This window comes from Hippocampus guttulatus, chromosome 1, assembly GCF_054856545.1.
Source record: "Hippocampus guttulatus isolate MCC_2025c chromosome 1, RoL_Hgut_1.0, whole genome shotgun sequence".
NCBI classification, from domain to species: Eukaryota; Metazoa; Chordata; class Actinopteri; order Syngnathiformes; family Syngnathidae; genus Hippocampus; species Hippocampus guttulatus.
Window position 1 is genome coordinate 8,378,992 of NC_141261.1, and position 19,567 is coordinate 8,398,558.

The 19,567-nt window shown below is 42.4% G+C and overlaps 2 protein-coding genes and 1 long non-coding RNA gene across 3 annotated transcripts in view; 1 reads left to right on the forward strand and 2 right to left on the reverse strand.

The window, feature by feature from the left end:
- Positions 1-589: 589 nt before the first annotated feature.
- gpr157 (G protein-coupled receptor 157) lies at positions 590-4,735 on the reverse strand. The gene is made up of 4 exons (XM_086107496.1): positions 4,158-4,735; positions 3,595-3,808; positions 2,099-2,293; positions 590-1,182 (listed from the first exon to the last, which is right to left on the reverse strand). The coding sequence occupies exons 1-4, from the start codon at positions 4,532-4,534 to the stop codon at positions 964-966; spliced, it is 1,005 nt and encodes a 334-aa protein (XP_085963622.1). The 5' UTR covers positions 4,535-4,735; the 3' UTR covers positions 590-963.
- Positions 4,283-19,567, forward strand: part of spsb1 (splA/ryanodine receptor domain and SOCS box containing 1) — a 29,231-nt gene continuing 13,946 nt past the window's right edge. The window contains exons 1-3 of the mRNA XM_086107514.1: positions 4,283-4,429; positions 9,137-9,409; positions 13,976-14,190. The gene's annotated coding sequence lies outside the window, so the exon portion shown is untranslated. The remainder of the gene's footprint in view (positions 4,430-9,136; positions 9,410-13,975; positions 14,191-19,567) is intronic.
- Positions 6,937-18,616, reverse strand: LOC147210258 (uncharacterized). The gene is made up of 4 exons (XR_015100503.1): positions 18,421-18,616; positions 16,525-16,619; positions 14,681-14,888; positions 6,937-7,308 (listed from the first exon to the last, which is right to left on the reverse strand). It is a non-coding gene; the product is annotated as an uncharacterized LOC147210258 (long non-coding RNA).

A 19,567-nucleotide genomic window follows, 5' to 3' on the forward strand; every position in this document is an offset into this window, starting at 1 on the left:
AAAAAAAAATTCTCAATCAATATTATTTCTTGCCAAAGTATGGTTATTTACTTGCATTCATGAAAAGAATTGCACCAGAGTGCGCATGTAAGTTTGTAAATTCCACCAACAACCTAGGCTAAACTTTGCACCTCCTGAACAGAAACAGATGTTACTCTCTCAGTCGATATGTGGAACTTGAACATACTTCATCAACACAAATACTGTAAATACTTTAGTGGCTTTGGCACCATCTTAAAGCTTTATAAAGAGCACAAAAAAACATTTGAGTGTTTCATTTAACAGCTGAGGATAGGTTCCACAGTAAAACAAACAAACACGTGTATATCCGTTAATAGTGGGGGTTAACGGTATTGGTAAAATGTCACAACACTGCCTGTATTGTTAAAAAAAAACGTGCAAAGATTGTGACAGTGGCAAGATGAACATGATTAATAGATGTGATATGATTTCTTGGAAGAAAAATTGCTTTGAAATACTATGGGCGCCAACCAACATCTTGGTTCACATTGTTCCTTTTTGGAGGTTATTTTGTATCTAATTTAGTTCTTCTCGCTGCCTATTATTGGCAACAAAAAGGACCAGTGAATATCACGTGACATCATTGCGGGAGTTTATTGGTGTGGCTTTCTTTCAAAATAGCAGATGATACAGGACGCTCATGATTACATTTAAACGCAGCAACAATAAAGTCACAGAGTGATAATCATGTTTTCTTATCTACGACATAGCCAAGAGCATTCACACATTTTTCATCCCCCCCAAAATACTTGATGAAACTGAATATAAATTGCACATATGTTGAACCCGTGTGATTCCACGAGGTACATGATAAATTAATTCATCTTGGACAAACACCAAAAAAAACGGTGAGATGCTTTTCATGATACAGTACAACATTATGTGCTAAATGTAAACTTCTCAGACAGTCCTTATAAGTCCCTCCTTCTGTATAATCGAGCATCACCTATCAGTGTGGACATCACTCGTGAAGTGTACTTCTCTCTGATTTGAAGTGTGAAGTCCTGGAGACAGCCCGCGAGTGTCATCCTGGGCTTTTTGCTGCTCGGATGAGCCCACACAGCAACAGCAGAGCGAAGCGAAGAGGCGCATGCGGACAGGCGCAGTGAAAAACACAAACATGATGCAGTTGGCTGCTCCCTGTGACGTGTTGCCAATACCCTGTTGTGCCACCACAGAAGACAAATAACAAATTGTCAAGGAAAATTTTCATGAAAAGATTGTAACAATTCTAAACAGTTTCCAACGGCCCTATTTTGGGGCGTGCTCAGTCCTTGCGGAAAGCGCAGCTTAAGTGCGTGCATTGCGTGAAGTTTTCTTTCATTTGGTATTTTGCTAGACTTTGCACAGGTACAATTGGGCATAACAGGGTGTTTGCGCCTTAGTGGAATGGAAGTAGTCTTTTCCTGGCCAATCCTAGCCCCATCCGTCATTTGCATAAAAATCAGGGCATACCAGAGGAGCAGTAAACCCACCATGCTTCACATTGTGGAAACAAAAATGGACTCCTTGGGGTCCCTGCAGGGTAAACTGCAAGATCTCCCCTTGCAGATGATGTAATTGGTCATGCATGTGATATGGGCAACCTGATCGTGCGTCCCAGTGTCACCCCAAGATGATCATGATTATAACGTTCTATAAAGACATTAGTTTGACAATGATTCAGAGGGATTGACTGATGCTCGTGTCATATCTATGAATGAAATACCATGATGTGCATACATGTCCGCAGAGCGCTGAATTTGCCTGCCTGCGCCTCGATCAAATACACCAAAATCACAATACAGCAACTGTGCCACCAGTTAGACCTGGTTTTTGCGAGTCTAAATTCTACTCTACTTTTTGTAACCAAATTTGCAGCTGCGCCGGGGGCCGGGGCCCAGTGAAGCATAGCGCATCTACCAAATGCACAAACACGGAGGGCGAGAGCATTGCCCTGCCACCAAAAAGACGATGGGCCCATTATTACCTTGAGCACAGACTACTTTCTGTTACCAAATTTTCACAAGAGTCGGGGGGTGGGCAATCAATTGTGGCTGTATGACAATAGAATTATCAAAATGTCATCTGCACTCACATGTAACATCACCAGCACAGGGTTCTGTCTTGCCGGGGAGCCAACCAGCAACAGGATGAAGCGGATTGTACTCCAAATGCGTAACAGGATGAAGATAATAGGGATGAGAGTCAGCTTCATGTCTGCCATGGAGGAGAAGGAGTACGATGTTGTCCTATTGGCCAAGAGTGGACGGTACTCGGAAAGGGCTGCATGCTGTGAGTGGTAACAAAGGATAAAAGATACCAGGAGATTATTGACTTTAAGAAAATCAGTGATGATAGTTATGATACCAAAACTCTTGACTTTGACACTATTGTAATTTATGTATACTGTATAATATGTACTATATGTACTCTGATACTGAAACAATACCAAGACAAAAACCAAGACCAGTAAAAATGGAGTCATAAATGACAAAACCTGGAACTTAAAAATCGTAGTATTTTTAGTCATTTAATATAGTGGAAACGACTAATTATATACACGGTATTGTTTATATTTTCATGCCCTGGTATTTAGACAAAATTATGTAGTTTGGTTCAACACATTGGTGCTTCAATACATTGTACAACATTGCGTATTCTGGATAAAACTTATGTCTTCCATATCTACGCACTACAGGTTATGTTGTTCCACCCTTGCCGTACTCTTTTTGTATGTCTGGGCCCCAAAAACTGAATAAAGTATGCTGCAGTCTCCCATAGCCACAGACGTGTATAATGGACAGTGCTCCTTACTCACTGTCAGCCGGCGGCCATCTTACGTTGCCACTTGCTAAGCCTGCTCAACTTTATTACATGGATTTCTCTGCGGCATTTTCAGATAATTTTATGGTTGTACCAACTACTCTGGGAGAACTGCTACTTGCACATTTCATCAGTAAGAATGGGATTTCAATTTTCTCTGTGAAAAAGGGTATATCTCAGAGTGATACTTAATGATTTGTCTGCATTATACTGTCAGAATAATGAGCACTGAAATAAAAACCAAGGCCATTTGGACAAAAATTGCTGTGAAATGTTCGCCCTGTTAGTCACAATTCATGATACTGAGGTGGTCGTTGAAAACAGTGAAGTTTGTTCTTTGAGAGGCTTTCCTGACTCCATACAGGGATCCTATCATAAAGCACACACTGTTTTTGTGTTTTCAGCGAAAAATGTACAGACATTTTCAGTCGCGACTTAAGATGGCTGCCCTCTGGCTTCAGTCACAAAGGGCCTATTGAGAGTCCATTCATATAAACATACGTGCCCACAGCGTACTTGTCTGGCTTTTGTTCTTTCCAGATACTCATACTGTATAGGAATGCCTGATAAACAGCTTGAAGCCAGTATGTGGCCACTTGTTGGGAGAAATGTTCGTTAACTGCCAAACTGCGCAGAAGTACCGGTACTAAAAATACGTGGTATCTTTTCCTTTTTGAAGGAAAGGTATTGCGGAACATATGTCATCCGAGTAGACTAGACAACCCTTTGAGTAACACTGCATTGCTGAGCTTCTCCTTGGGTACTCACCGCCGTGTGAATGTGTCTCTTGATGAGGATGTAGAGGATGGGGAGGATGAGGTAGGCCAAGAATTCCCAGATCTTTCCAGTCAGCAGCATCCACAGGACACGGTCAGGGGTGTGGATTCTGACCCAGCACCAGCCCACTGACACCTCTGATGCAGTGTAGCCAATCTTGTTGAGGCACACGGCTGCAACTGTGATGCTCAGGGGAACCCCCCAGCTAGAATACACAGAAGCTTTAGAGAATGACATCATCGCTTATTTGTTTTTTTTTCCATCTGCAAATACTGCGTGGGTTCAAGTGACCTCTTCATGTAACGACTGAAAGAATTAATTTCAGGCTCCAGGCTTATCCATATTTGTGGTCGTAGTTGTCGGTACATCAAATATAACTCAATGTTTCAATCTTTTGTTTCTAACAGCTAAAAATAAATATTTCCATGTCAGAATGACAGATTGTTTTTTAATAGCACGATAAACGAGGGATTACTGTATTGGAAGTATTATCTACATCCCAAGATGCCTTTGGGCGTCTTAAAGAGACAGTAGCAGTTTCTGATCTTACCTACCTGACCAGGTGGAAGACCAGCACTAGACTGTCAGCAGCCCTCTGACTGGACTGTACGATGAGCACATACAAGTAGACGGCGATGGCCACCGTCCAGAAAAAAGAGCTGGTGTTGGCGAAGGTGGATATCGCTCCTTGAGCGACGCAGTCTGGCGAGTCCGAGTCGAACACTTTCCATACTCCGAAGGCGTACGAGACCGCGGAGAGCCAGTCGGCCACCGAGAGGAAAAGGAGCAGCTTGCGCGGAGTGGTCCTCAAATCCGCCAAACTAATGTAAGTGACGATAATGAGCGACGAGCCCACAAACGACATGGCGCACGAGCACAACACGACCACCTGCTCGGACAAGTACACAACGGTTTGGTTGTGCGTTGCCATCGTTTTTTTTCTTTCTTGTTTGCTCTTCACTACACGCGCTGCATGTTGTCTACACAACAAAGCCTTAACTTCCACTAAGACGAATGGAGGCGGGGTTCACTGTGTCCGCTTCACTTAAAGACTGAAAAAAATCGTGGTAAACTGCGTTTTAAGTCACCTTCCTTTCCAACTACCTCTTCCTCCTACTCTTCTTCCTCTTCCTCTTGTAGCTGAGGTCACAGTCAGCCGGTCAGTACTCGAGGCTATTTTGGGCTCCGGATTTGAACCTTGGATTTCAAATGGTTTCGTCGCAACTAATAATCCCAAAATGAATTTCTCCTGCAGTATGTGGAAAAACATCAAAGCCATGTAGCAGCGTTTTTTTTTCCAAGGACAGAAAAAAAATCAAAGGACGAAAGGCTATTATGACATTCTTCACCTTTAATGTATTTAAGATGCGAAAACCCATCTGACAGTTTAGGTAAAAACATACTGTTTGCCGGTCAGTTGTGCCTTGATTTTTTAGTTTAATTTAGTGACCACACTTGCAACTCAAAACACTTGTATCTCAAGTCATCTTTCTCCACTGAAGTACAGTAAATAGAAATGTCGTGAATCTGTTCCACGGCCTTGTTGTGCTCCTTCAGGTGTGTGCACCTTGTCCACCAGCTGCCAGAAATAGCGAAGCACAAGAAGAGTTTCACGAATAGATCAGTAGCTAGGTCCAAATTCGTAGGTCGCGTCCTATGAAGGAACCTTGGCAAGCTGGGTCGTCCGAAGGCTCCTCCTCTTCCCTCAAGTAGCCTTTGTGGATCGCATAAATAAAGCATGGTAAATTTGGACAAGTGTAGCATCTCTCACTTAATTGTCTTCTACACCACAGCAAGATGGCGGCAATGTGCTTGGATGCTAGAACAGACAAAGTGTAGAAGAAGAGCGGTGGAGGAATCTAAGTTCTGAAAAAAACTCCTCGCTCAGGGTCCATCACCATGGAAACGAAGGCCAGAGTTGGAGGCAAGATTCGTGAATTTGGCCACCAGCGTGTGGTCAAAGCGCACTTGAAATTATGTCATATAGCTTTTAAAATGAGCCTTTTGAGGTCGCAGCCAACAAATTTGGACATGGCAAAAAAGCGGCGTTCACATAATGCTGTTTGTTAGCCCATCGTTTGGATTTTGTATTGTGTGTTAGCATTAAGGTCGGACATTAAAATATACAAAATATTCAATGTATAATTCTCCTAGTTTTATTTTTCGTTTGACATAAACTGCAAGTGGCGTTAAACAGCTTGAAGCATTTTTTTTGGAAGTAAGTTGAGTTTTCTGCCAACATCACGCACTCGGATATAAAATATTTGCTCGCAAGTCAATCAAAAAAAAACAAACTAAAAAAAAAATCAAATGGAAAGTCAGGTTGCTTGTATATCAAGGCACCGACTGTATTTCAGTTGTAAACATTTACTTTGCATTAATACAAATAAAGAAATACGCTAGAGAAAATAAAACCAATGCATTATTATTAGTAGTAGTAGTGGTATCAGAAGTAGAAATATTGTAGAGGTCAGAGCCTCATTACACAGAGGCACCTCACTGAATAATGTGTGACAAGTTGAAAATAAGGAAGTAAAGGGATGAGAACAAACTTGATCTCTTCTCCTTCATGGACCCCATTGTACAAAATAAGTACAGAATTACAATACTTGCATATGACAAAAGCCATGTCAAATGTGCCTCAGGCCAGAATTTGTACACCCCTAGCTTACAGATAATGTTGCTTCGGATGTAGTGTGATTTTTCTATCCTTGATCATCAGTCCATGATTGTCTTATCCGCATCATGTTTGTCAAAAACAGAATTCACCAAGTGCAATAAAACAAGAAAAACAACTGGTGCAAATTGTTTCCATCACATTTTATTCATTTAATACTTTTTTTAGAGTAAAATACATAACCGCTCATGATTAATGAACAATTGACTGTACGCTGACAAGCCACACTATATGACCACTTGCACCATATAATATCCAATGCAAGAGCTGCATCAAATATAATGATGCTCAACTGTGATTGACACAGAGATATTTATTTAATTTTGTTGATGGGTTGATTGAAAAATGCAACCCCAAAAATGTCATATGCAATATTGCATTATACAGAGCTATTCAACATACTCCCGTGCAACTACTTTAAGTAACTTAAAGATGCATTTCAGTAATACACAACTCAAAGATACAGTAGTAATTGTGGGAAATTAATATTTCTAGATCGTAACGCAGGATGATTAATTTTGTCAAAGCCGATTTCAACATACAGCTCTTGGATTTCAATAGCTTTAACAAGTGTATATATTGTTGAGACTGCCCTAGTAAATCAGCAAAAATTCGCAAATTGAAACGGAGCAACTGAATTAACATACCATGGTCAGTTTGATTTCATGCTGGGAGTTTATTTTACCCACCAGGTAGCGGCAGACGAGCGCTCATAAACTATAACGTGAGGCCTTGATCCAACACAATCTTGAATTGGCATTTTTCACTTTGTCGCTTCTCAAATTTCGACGATGTCTTTACAACTTACATTCGTCAACGCCGGTGCCGAGGACTTTTATTGCAAAGAATTTCTGCGGCAGTATACTTGCTGATTGCTTCGTTCTCACTCCTCACAACAACCAGCTAAGACACTGCCAGAGAAACACCCACAGCAACCGAATGCCTGCTCCCGTAAGCTGGTCCTAACTGCCACCGTCCTCCTCGACTCTGGCACCTTGAACCCTTCCACTTTCTTGGTCTGACGAGCTCTAGAAGATAAATAGAAGATGATCATTGTTCCATGTGAAAACAGACACAGTGTAGTTAGTGTTACCAGTTTAAAAAAAAAAAACATGAATGATGAAATGCATCCTACTCGCCCACTGTGGCTTATATAACTCATGATTCTACACACGGTTGCTCAAAGTGACCGGAAGCATATTCCTCAAATAGATTCTTGATACCCACCCCATTCCTCTTTTTGCATTGGTGTGCGGCATCACTTTTGAGTTTGCACAAGTTGAGCACTCCCTCCCAAATCCAAGAATAGACTTTTGTGTCATGACTCATGATTTTGCATCAAAATGCTCCGATTGATTTACCTCGATTTGTAGCAGTGTGTTCGTATTTCTTCTGTTCTCTTCATGTAAAGCAAATGTTTGATCGTAGTCTAACAAAGGGATATCAGTTAAAAGTCTACTCGTGATCGTTGCAGTGTTCATCTATATGGTCCTCTTCCTGCGGACTGTGCTTGCTGACAGGACGACATGGGAACGAAAGAGCGCTCTCTGGTCGTCTGGTCTAAAGGACAATGAGATGAGGGAGCAAGGCAAATATGTCTTAAATAAGCTTCAAGACACTGCTATCATATGATCCATCTCTGGTTGTGTAACTCGAAAGTCATGCCTTGACTGGTGCTCGGACACTTTTCACCTCATCTTGCGTCAGAAACAGTTGCACAAGGTGTTGGTCATGTACGAGTGGATTTGACACGACCTGATTTAAGTATCAAACGCATCCTCCCAGCCCATGCTAAACATACATTACAATAACGGGACATTTACTCACAGTTGATGTTTTCTTTCATACAAGACTTGCTGGGAAAAGAAAACTGTCTGCACAGCGAGCAATTAGCCAGCAGCTGGACGTCGAACCGCTTCATGCTATGCATCTGGTTTGAGCTGACGAACACCTTGGTGCATGCTTGTGTCTTTTTTGACAACTGATGTTGCTGAGTGTTCTGGTTGAAATGATAGCTGAAACTTTTACATTTGTTGAATGAGTTGTAGAGTTCAAATGCATATTTGCATTATTATTATTATTATTATTTTATTATTCGCGAAAAAAAACAAAAACTTTTGCTGTTGAAAGCAAGAAATATATTGCTTTGGCGCTATCTTTTGGTGTCAAGGTACTATGTTGATGTGAGTTGGGGTGCTTCGTTTGGAAGAAAAAAAGGCATGTTGAAGTGAGTTGAGAAGCTTCATTTAGTCGAAAGTAGTGCAATGACACCTCCGTGCTTAATTGTTAGAGAATTATAACGCTAACTCGGGGATGTCAGTTAGCGCGCAATGATTTATGGTTTTTGGATTGAACTTGTGATGTCAGACAACGTGATTTTGTGATCGTCAAATTCGTTTTGCCATAATTTAATGGGGTGGAGGGGGGACTACTCCCAATCGCCGATTAAGCATTAATGAATTAATTAATCGCCAATCACATGTTTTTGTCATATGTTCGTGCATTTGTCCAATTTCGACTTGACTCTCTGCTGCTGTTGCCGGACTATCTTTGGAGAGCCAAAATGTCCAGCGGGTAAGGCAACACAGTCTTTTTATGTCTGCGCAGGTCTGTATTGTGGATATGGAGTGTGGTTAGCCTCACAAGCTAATCTGACTACTGCTACTCTTAAAAGATTCATAACGGTGGCGCTGGCGGCAAGAAATCAGGGCAGTGGTGCAAAGTGACCCCCCCGCCGCCACATCATAACACTTGTCGCTTTACGACACTGATGTTAGTGTTTCAACACTTGTAGCACTACAGCAGAAAGCAGAATGATATATCCATCCACTTTCTGTTCTGTTTTATCCTCACAAGGGTAGCGGGGGGCGCTGGAGCCTATCCCAGCCGTCTTCGGGCAGTAGGCGGGGGACACCCTGAACCGGTTGCCAGCCAAATGCAGGGCACACAGAGACAAACAACCATCCGCGCTCACACTCACACCTGGGGACAATTTGGAGTGTCCAATCAGCCTGCCATGCATGTTTTTGGAATGTGGGAGGAAAACCGAAGCACCAGGAGAAAACTCACGCAGGCATGGGGAGAACATGCAAATTCCACACAGGAAGGAATTCCGGAGCTGTAATTGAGGTACATAAAATGATGTGGCCCCCGGGCCCTGAGTTTGACACCCGTGGTCTAGAATAAGCAAAAAATGGTAAACTCGTAATGCATTTTAAGGGTCATTATGCGGTAGCCCCTCTTCTTTTGTGGAGACTGCTACCATGTCATAAAAAGAAGGCCCACTCATGTCTGTGTGACATTTAAGTGTGCTGCAGCTCAGTGGTTATAGTCACAGAACCCAGCAGCGGAGTTTCTCATTTCCCTTCCCAAACATGCATAAAGAATGTCAAGCCATAAGATTATAAGCATGAGCAGTTTGATTCATTGTAACACTGATTGTCTGATTGCAATGGCACCAGTTGGTAGGATCCATCAAGCAGCAAATTCATTCTTTGTCCTTGAAAGCAGGATGTGTTGGACAGCACAAGCTTAGTGAGAGACTTTGACAAGGGTGAAGCTGTGATGGCTTGACAGCGGCGGTGTGAGAATCTACGAAACCACACATTTCGTCAGGCATTTTGAAGCTACTGTGTTCTGTGGTACCGGGACCGTAGGGACACTGGGCCCCGTGGTGCAGTCATTTACAAAGCATACGAGAACATCTAATTAGTGGACCAGTCCAATTGAGACCAGACTTCTAAAACACACCCAACACCTTAAGCTGACTGAAATTAATGCAAATTTGAACAGTTGGGCTAATGTACCTTGTAGTTGTGGTAAGAAGTTGAGCTATTGAAGCATTTACGCAGTGAAGACAATTTGCAGATTCAAGGAGACATGTGCAGCGTCTGCCGTTGTACATTTCAGTCTTAACCGGAATTTGAAACGGATGATGTTCATTGTCATTGTCCAAACAAGTGAAAAATATAAATGTACCGAGATTGCCTATCGTCACACTTCACAGCCAGCTACTTTGTATTTTAAAAGCTAACTGGAAAAAAAAGAAACGGCTCAAAGGGGGCATAACGCCATCTGTAGCAGCGGAGGACAGCAACAATTTGCCTTCCATGCGTGTAAACCAGGGATGAGCAAAAGAAGTGGTTGCCTCATCGCCTTTATGCTTGTGCTTCTCAATTCATTTATGTTTTGCACCTCCCCATAGGAAGAAGAAAATGTTTCGCACCTCCTCAACGCTGCGCAGTGATGATAAATAGTATCCTTTGTCTATAAAATTATTATAACTTCAACTCTGCAAAACATTGGATCCTTATAAACCTTAAAGACACAAAAAAATCTGCGGAATAACTTTATGAACATTGTTGATGTTCCCTGCGCACACTCTGACAATGAGTGCGCCAATGCAACCTATTGTAGTACAGTGAAACTCCTCTACAACGAAACCTACATGGGCGAAAATACCCCCTAATGTGAAAAAATCTTCATGCATTAACACCATTCCCACTCTCCTGCCCCCCATACAATGAAAAAAAACCCTGTTGCGTTATACGAAATCTTTTTTTCTGCTCTTGCCTCGCGAAGAGATTCACTACAACGAAGTCTAATCCAACAGCGACCTCTACTGCTTCGTTCGGAAATGGCAACAGCAACCACCACACTGGTTTACACATGCGCAGTAGTCCAGGAAGTACTTGTGATTGTTAGTTTCAGACGCAGCACAAACGTTGCATTGTTAAAATGGACCTTTGGATGCCAAGCAGCTAAGACAAGAAGCGCTCTGATGCTGGAAGAGAGGGTAAAAGTGATCAAAATGAAAGACGGAGGAAGCAAAATAAAATACATTATCCAAGAAATTGATGTAAGTGAAAGTGAATGCTGATCGTAAATTTCGCAATTTCTTTCCCTTTTTTTCTTTCTACACTGACTATATGAAGTGTCAAATAAGTGTGTGCTCACACTTATGCACTATTGGAATAAAAATAAAAAGTACGCATACGTTTCTGTGTGTGTGTTTACATCTGAGTTCAAATTTGCTACAGTGAAAACCCCCTGTTGTGAAAAATGTCTTACTGCAAACATGATTTCGTTGTCGAGGAGTTTCACTGTAAATGTACAATTACACTTACGTACGGGGGGGGAAAGCACATTCCCTGGGGTCACACCCCTGCACATCGGCCCGGGACTTGAGAAGGGCTGCTTCATGGGCTCTCAACGATCTTGCTAAGACGCACAAATCTCTGGTATTTATATGCGTTTTACATCCTACCGTTGGCAATGGAACAGGGTGCATATTGAATTGGCACAGTTCAAACATGTACTGGGGACAACACACTCATCCCATTTAATATCTTTCTCGAGCTAATGTATATTGCGTGAGCTCAACTCTGCATGTGAACCTAGTAATCGATGTCCTTGTAGTCCGATCCTGCAGAACATCTTGCTGCAATGCATGCATTTCCTGCAAAGGTCAATGGCCTGCTTCTGATTAAGGTGTCAGAATACACAGTGCACTGCAGATAACTGCATATGCACTCACAGCGCACACGCTGACCTCCACCTGTCAAAGTCCCTTCAATGACCACGGATCAACACAAAGACCCGCTTTGCCTGGGGAGACGGCGCAGGGATGCGCAGACAGTGTGATTCTTTAGACCAGGGGTCGGCAACCTTTTACACTCAAAGAGCCATTTGGACCCGGTTTCCAACACTGGCAGCCGCAAACACTTTTTTTCCCTTGTTTTGTTTATGAAATGAACAAATTTTGAAGGCTTACACAAAAAAAATTAAATTGCAGAGTTGAAGGTATTTTTCAAATGACTTAAAACGCTGAATTTAGAGCAAACTTCTCGAGCTGAACTTTCAGCAACTACAAAATAACATGAGCACGTAGCGGAGCCTTGACCTGAATTTTAAAATACAATGGGGGAGGGGAGAGCACTATTTCACTGAACAATTAAATAATATTTGCAAAATAAGTGCCTTGAATATTTATTTTACCTGGTTAATGGGTCTCCTGCTCCTGAACCTCTGTGTACAGCGTCTGCAAATCAGGGCTGTAGGAAGTCACCTTCATCTTAACACAGGACTGTAAGATGCCGTCTGTGAGGGGTGAGCAATGTTTGTTTTTAACGTTGCTCATGGTGGAGAATGGCTGCTAACATGCATCTGTGGATCCGAACGTCGACAGGACTCCAAATGCATATTTTTTGCCGGGCTGTCGGAGAGTGTGACGTACATTTTGGGCAATGAAAAATAATGCAATATATAAATTATGTTATTTTAATGTTTCGAGTTCACAATAATCTTAACAATTCACAATTACAACGAAACAAACGAACAAACACAAATATTGTGCGGTTTTGGTGTCGCTGGGCTTTCCGCGCATGCCACCTGTCAAATCTGCCTGCTCACACGTCAAGTGCTCGCAGACGTCTCCGGAGAAGGCCAATGCGAAGTCTGATCAACGAAATTGCACAAGGTCTGAAGAAAGAAGTTGTTTCGGTTGGCAAAATAACAAGGGCAGGGTGTAGCCAAACACTGTATTTTCTTATCAGGCCATTAACAGCACAACACTAGTTCGTTATTCAGTTTAAATTCATCTCTCCTTTTATTATTTATAATTTTATCTGTGGTTTTATCGTTCTTGTTTTGGTTGTAAAGTGTCCTTGAGTGTCTTGAAAGGCACTTATAAATAAAATGTATTATTATTATTATTATTCGTACAACTCACTATAGTCGCCATTAGCGTTCCTTCCTTTTTCATTTCAAAAGTATTTTAACACTGCCACCTACAGAAGTGATACATATTTATGAGACAAATAATATGCATTTCCATCGGACATTTATAATTAATTTTCCCAAGCTACGCAGACCAGTAACATTAGGATGAAAGAGCCGCTTGCGGCTCCGGAGCTCCAGGTTGCCGACCCCTGCTTTAGACAATGTTCTGCTTGTGAGTCGTATGAAAAGATAAAATGAGATAAGATAAGAAAACCATTATTTGTCTCACAATGGAGGACTTGCCAAATGTAATGTGATTCTTGTTTTTTCGCCTGGGCTATCTACAGAAACATACGAAATACTCAACACTTTGTCATGATGTTCAAGCTAATTCTTACACTGTCTGTTACTCGCTTGTTCCATTGTTGGCTAACAACAGTCATGCTCCCTCATCCAATCCTATTCCAGAAATCTAATCACCTTGTAGCTAACAATGGCATCACTATTTACTGCAGTGCCATATTATTGTATAATACTAGACATGAATCACACAGCTTAGCCTGTCATGAGACTTAAATGTACGTACATTTCTATCTCTTGACTCTGGAAATCCTTGGTTATGGCTGTCATCACACTTTTTTTTTTTTTATGCAAAGGGCAGTCTTCATTGGAAGTAACTTGGTTTCATTAGTATTTATTTACCCATGTCACAATGCATTCGGTTAATTATTGATTGTCATATTCACAAAGTGTGCGAGCCCTGAACACGAGAAGTTGTTGGGTCAACAATTTTTTTAGCTTAAGAAATAGGACTTGCACACTCTGAGTCAAATTAGTAAACGTCTGTGATTATGGGCAGAAATCTGCACTGTCTGATGTCACATCCTGTCATCTGTCCTGATTTCTGTCAACGTTGTAGAAGAAAGCGCAAATTAGAATTGAATTTTGAAATACGGCGCTCTAATTGTCTACTAGGTCCAGTGATTCAAGCGGAACACATCAGTCGGAGTTGAGGCATCGCTTTACAAACAACGGCAGCGGTGGATGACGAAGGTCCACCAAATTTAGCATGTGGCTGTTGATCATCGTAAGGACAACTAAGGGCAACAAGAAAATTGATCACTGCAGCAGCATAGTCGAGACTGAGGAGAATAATACTGCAATGGGCAGAGCTGAGGCCCAGCCACAAGGTAAGCACACATGCATATGATGTGTATTCTTACCTTTTCATCGACGTGTATCCGCAAAATGTTGCAGCAATGACAAATCTGCCGCACCATTGAGTGACCATTAGTAATTTATGTCACCATAAGGTATGGGCTCAGCCGTCTCGTACTAGAAATTATATCTGCTTGTGGAAATCACGAGGTGTCAAATAGAACCAAACTAAAAGGTGCGTGAGCAGCAAGTAACCTAGAGATGTTTCCATCGTGTCATCTTAGCGTCACGACGCTGATGCTTTCACAACATGAACAGCACAGCGGGTCAAGATTTCCCTGCAGCGATCAACTTACACGTACTTTCCTGAAGCGAAAGTGAGGACATTCAGCGTCCCGTTTTCCAAATCTTGATCATGAGAAGTTTTGCTTGTGTGCTTTGCTCCTTTCGCCAGCTCACATTTAACCCGGACGTTTACAGGAGGGCTGTAACATTATATGTCAGGGACTTGAAATCACTCACCCAAGGCGGTAAAGCAAGCAGCTCCTCAGTCCACGTTTGGTACCAGCCAGTCATCCGTAGGTGTTCTGCAGACTTTGACTAAAAAGCCACTTGTGTGTGTGTGTGTGTGTGTGTGTGTGTGTGTGTCTCTCGCTCTGCTGCACTTGGCCACCGTAACAAGTCAAGGCATGTTCCTGCACAGCAGCCGGCCTGGTGCACGAGACTGCTCCTAGACCAGAAGGGGAGGAACAGAGCTGTGAGGGGAGGGTAGTCCAAAAGGCCCAGCATGACTCAGCCTGCTTGAGTTGGTTTCCATGCAGCGTTTGATTCTTTTTATTTCTGCACAGGACATTAAGATGATAGCTACCGGTAGCCAATTTTTTACGTCTGAACAAACAGATCGGATTTGTTACAGAAAGCCAACGTAATGAGCTTTGGACAGGTATCGGCCATAAAACTGAATTCCTGTTTTCCTGCGGGCAATGACCTTTTTGTCTTTTTTGTTTGACCAGGAAGAGAAAAGACTTTCTGGTGCTATCATTTAACTGTAAAAGTATTGTAAATATATATAAGGAAAGGCCAAAATAGTTCACACACTTGTTCAAGTGTGGGAAAGTGATTTATGTTGAATGGGTTGGAAGTAACACAGAAAAGTGTCAAAAAGATAAGATGCGTTTGGAAATATTCATAAAAAACATTATTAGCCTCATAGAATAACTGCATAAATAATTTCAAAACTTACTGTCACATAATAAATACTAACGTAAAAAACTTAATTGCTAAAGGAAAATAAGTGTTTTGTCTGTGTAGATTGACAGCCATCCAGGTCACCGTATTCTTCTGTTTGTTTTTCTTTTGTTTTCCCCAATCATCAAAAACGTTCTACGGTAATTATGTAATTCCTCTAATTTCATTGTTGTATTGAAGATTACTCATATCAATTTTTGGACCATTTTGAGTCAAAATTTACAACATTATATTGCCTGTATTGAGAAAGTGAATGTGGATGTGCCACTTTTTTGTCAAATTACCGGTAAAAAGAAAATACATCTATTTTAATAAATATCTATTAACATAATGTCTTAAAATTCAATGCTTCTTGTCATTTCCAGCTAAAAACAAATCAACCAATAAAAAATGCACTCTTACGCTTACATTTTTTGCATTTTAGCAAAGATTTGGACCTTGCTGTATATTTGAAAGCCGTTTTTATTGCATGGAACCGTATTTGGTAACTCAAACTGTAAATTGTGAACTGCAGAACCAGTTCAGTGTCCTGACAAAAAAAAAAAAGTAAACTGAAATGGACATCACACACGCACAGTAAAGCAGTAGAGCCATGTGAGTTGTACTTTATATGTAGTATATTAAAAATGTATTTTTATTTTTTTTTAAGTTAGTTACATGTCTTGTGATGAGGGACCTATAAAATACTGAATTTGGTCAGAGTAGTATATTTACATTCTGAATAGCCAACTTGCTCTTTGACATAAGTGTCAAATGAATAGCCCATTAAAGCTGTAATGAAGCAGTATGCTAATTTATGATAGGGCATATATGACACAGGAATTTCAGACAAGGCTTACTCAATAGATACGGATTATACGGACATGTCCAAATCTGCTGAGCATGCTCCCCCCCCCCCCCTCTCCCTCACCCACCACTTGACACATAAAACCTCGATCAGATGTGCAGATTCATCAGCGTCGGTGAGGGCTAATTATGCAGTGCTGCTCTGCTGCTTGCGTACAACCTCCACCCCCATCCTCAGAGGGTGAAGCCAGTTCATCACAGATGCTGTAGTGGAAGTTGATCACTAGGCAGATTCTAGTTGCAGTGGCAAGAACCAGCTCAGCAAAACTCACCTGCAACAATATGCTCAGTCTGGCTCCCCGAGCATCCTGGAAGTGGCCGAGTGCACGTTTCTGTTCACTGCATCAGGCAGCAGACTGATGATGACCTTTGTCAAAGCGAGAGCCAAGTCACTGATCTTGTGCCCAGAAAGCACTTTTAGCACTGCACAGTTGTTTATCTTTTCCATGCTAACAGGAAATGGAATGGATGCTGAAATGGATGCTTTTTGTCTGCAGACCACTGCTGTCTTTTATTGGAGCCGGTGATACAACGCTGCACCGCACTGCACTGGCCAATTTTTTTAAAATATTTTTTTTACAGTTGTTCCAAAATGGACGCAAGCGTCAACTTTTCGGGTAAAACATGGACGAGCATTATGGGTACTCTTTCGTGCTATTATTATTTATTTATTGTATTTGATGGGACATTGCCGGAGTAGAGAGGGGCAAGGAGAGTGGAACTCGCAGCCCAGCAAGTTCAAAGCTTGCTGCATTGATTACATCATCGCAACTGGAGTGCTGGAATGGGACAATGCACCATCCCAAGGTGGGGGGGGTGGGGTATGTGTGTGTGTGTGTGTGGCCCTTGTCTACAAACTCGGGTAAAGGTCCCAATTGCAGTCTACCTGCAGTGTGTGCGTGCATGTGTGTGTGTCAGCACTGCAGGAAGTCAGCTGATGCTGTAGGGCATTGCAGGATTGCTGCACTGCTGCTCTCTCCCTCCTCTCCTCCTCACTCAGGCAAATTGCTCAAGGAGGAGGATGGTGATGATGAGTGCAAGTGCTGCATACTTTTTCAGCAGGGGAGGGGCGCAGGGGGAGAATTGTAAGGTTGGAAAGCATGCCGGTAAGTCGCTGTGCTGGGCTACTGTACCTCTGAGAGACACTAGAAAGTAGAGATGGAGGGAAAAGAGAAATGGGGGAGGGGGTGTAAGTAATATCAGGTGAGTGCGGCAGAATCCCCTTGCATCTGTCTCTGTTGGAAGTATGAGCAGGGGAAACTGCGGATGTTTCTTGATGATGTCAGGCGTCAGATGTGGTGTTGTACAATTTTTTTTTTGTAATAATACTACAGTTGGCTTTTTCCCCCCTACGCCTTCATCCTGGTACAGTAAGGAGACCTCTCTGTGGAGGTGTGTGTTTCACACAGAGCCGCCTGACGACTCTTTCCAAGGACTTAGCACAGTTACCTGACATGAACTCAGTGTAGAGTCGACCGGCATACTGAGCTGGCAGGACTCACTCTGTAAAAAGCTGCATGTTCAAATTTTGTTTCTCTGGAAGTGTCACACGTGACCAATGAGGCTATCTTGGAGAACAGTTTATATATTGTGGATTAAAAGACGTATGCATTTTTATTTCTACAGTCAAATCCAATACAAAACCTCATGATTACTTTTTCCGGCAAGCATGAAGGGAGCTGTCTTTAAAGAAAAGTAGTAGTAGCGCTAAACTTCACGACTGCACCACAGCTCCCCTGTCCCACGCAGGATACTATAGCCTCACTCTCTGGCCGGCCTTGTAAGCACTCATGCATCCGTTTTAGTAGCGCAAACTGTCAAAACGAAACCTTCAAAAAGTAGAAAACGTGGATTGTTCTTCCTCAAAAGTCTGAACTATTTAGCCATTCTGAACTTCTTATTTCAAAGGGGAACCCTTTCAGCAGGCACGCTGGTTGCTATTTCAAGCCGGTAGCATGTGTTAAACATGGACGAGAGAACAGAGGAGCACAGCTGGCTGGCGAGCCATCTGGCTGACGACAGCCCGGTGGTGCAGAGGAGGCGGAAAGTGATGAGATGGTAGGCATGCACGTACTTATGTCATCTGCTGCGAGGCCGGTTTCAAAAGTGTAGGATGGATGCGGACGGAGATGCAAGCAGAAAGCATATGAGAGGTGTGAAATGCGTACCTGCAGACGAGTGTCGGGTTTCATCAGCAACGACGAAGCAGGAAAACTTCGGCGAGCCTCTCGGTGTGATGATGTGCCCTCGTGGTGCTGCAAAGTTGACTGCAGCATTACCTCCTGAACAAAATGACATTGTTTGCACTCTCTCTCTTTTTCTCTTTCCTTCCCCCCCTCCTCCTTCTGTGAGCACCACCACCCCTTCCCTCCCAGCCTTCCTTTCCTCTGCACGCTTGCTGGCAGCCCAAAGTGCACAGCTCAGCAGTGTTCCCCTAGTGCCGCAGCAGATCCTGCATGAGCTTTGCGTATCCAAGCGAGATGGGACTTTTAAAGGGGACTGCAACCTCCAGGGTCAACCTCCTCTCTCGCTCGCTCTCTCTCCCTCCTCTTGGTCCTCCTTTGCAGGCCTTTTTGGCTCCCGCCGTCACTCTGCAAAAACCTCAGAGAATGATACTCACCCGAAACGGGCCTTCTGCTATCCCATATGAGAGCGTGAACGCAAACCTCTGATGTGCCTGGAAAGCTTCTATATCCTTCCTTGAAAGCTTTAATTGATCAAACTAAATCATCCATGACTGTGCACAGTGTGACTAACTTTTTTTTTTCAAGCAATCAGAGCTGAAGTGCTACGGGCATCAAATTTAGAAGTGGATTTTGAAAAAAATTAACTACGGTGTAATTTCCTAAATTAAACAATTTAAAATGGATCTAACATCATGTAGAAAATGTGTGTCCTACTTGATGGCACTCCGAACCGGACTGAACTTTCGAGATATGTATATATATTTTTGGGGAACAATAAGTGTAATTCCATATGTACCTATGTGTGGTAGAAAGAGTCTGCCAACTTCTATCCGCACCACTTATTGTATTTATTGTTGCCCGTTTCCTCTCTTTGTTGCAATCTGTTTCTTTCTTGACAATCATGCGATGTTTTTGTGGTACAATTGGAAAAAAAAAAGAATTGAGGATATTGCATGTTGAGCCTCAAACTCTAAAACAGGGTCACTGTTTTCCCATTGCAGTGCTTCAGTAGATAGATAAGCGGTCCTTAATCTCTCAGTGTGGGGTGAAACATTGCCAACTGTAGTTGTAGTCCACTTTAGTCGTGTTTGGTCACATTGCTCGGTGTACGGCGGATTCAACATGTATG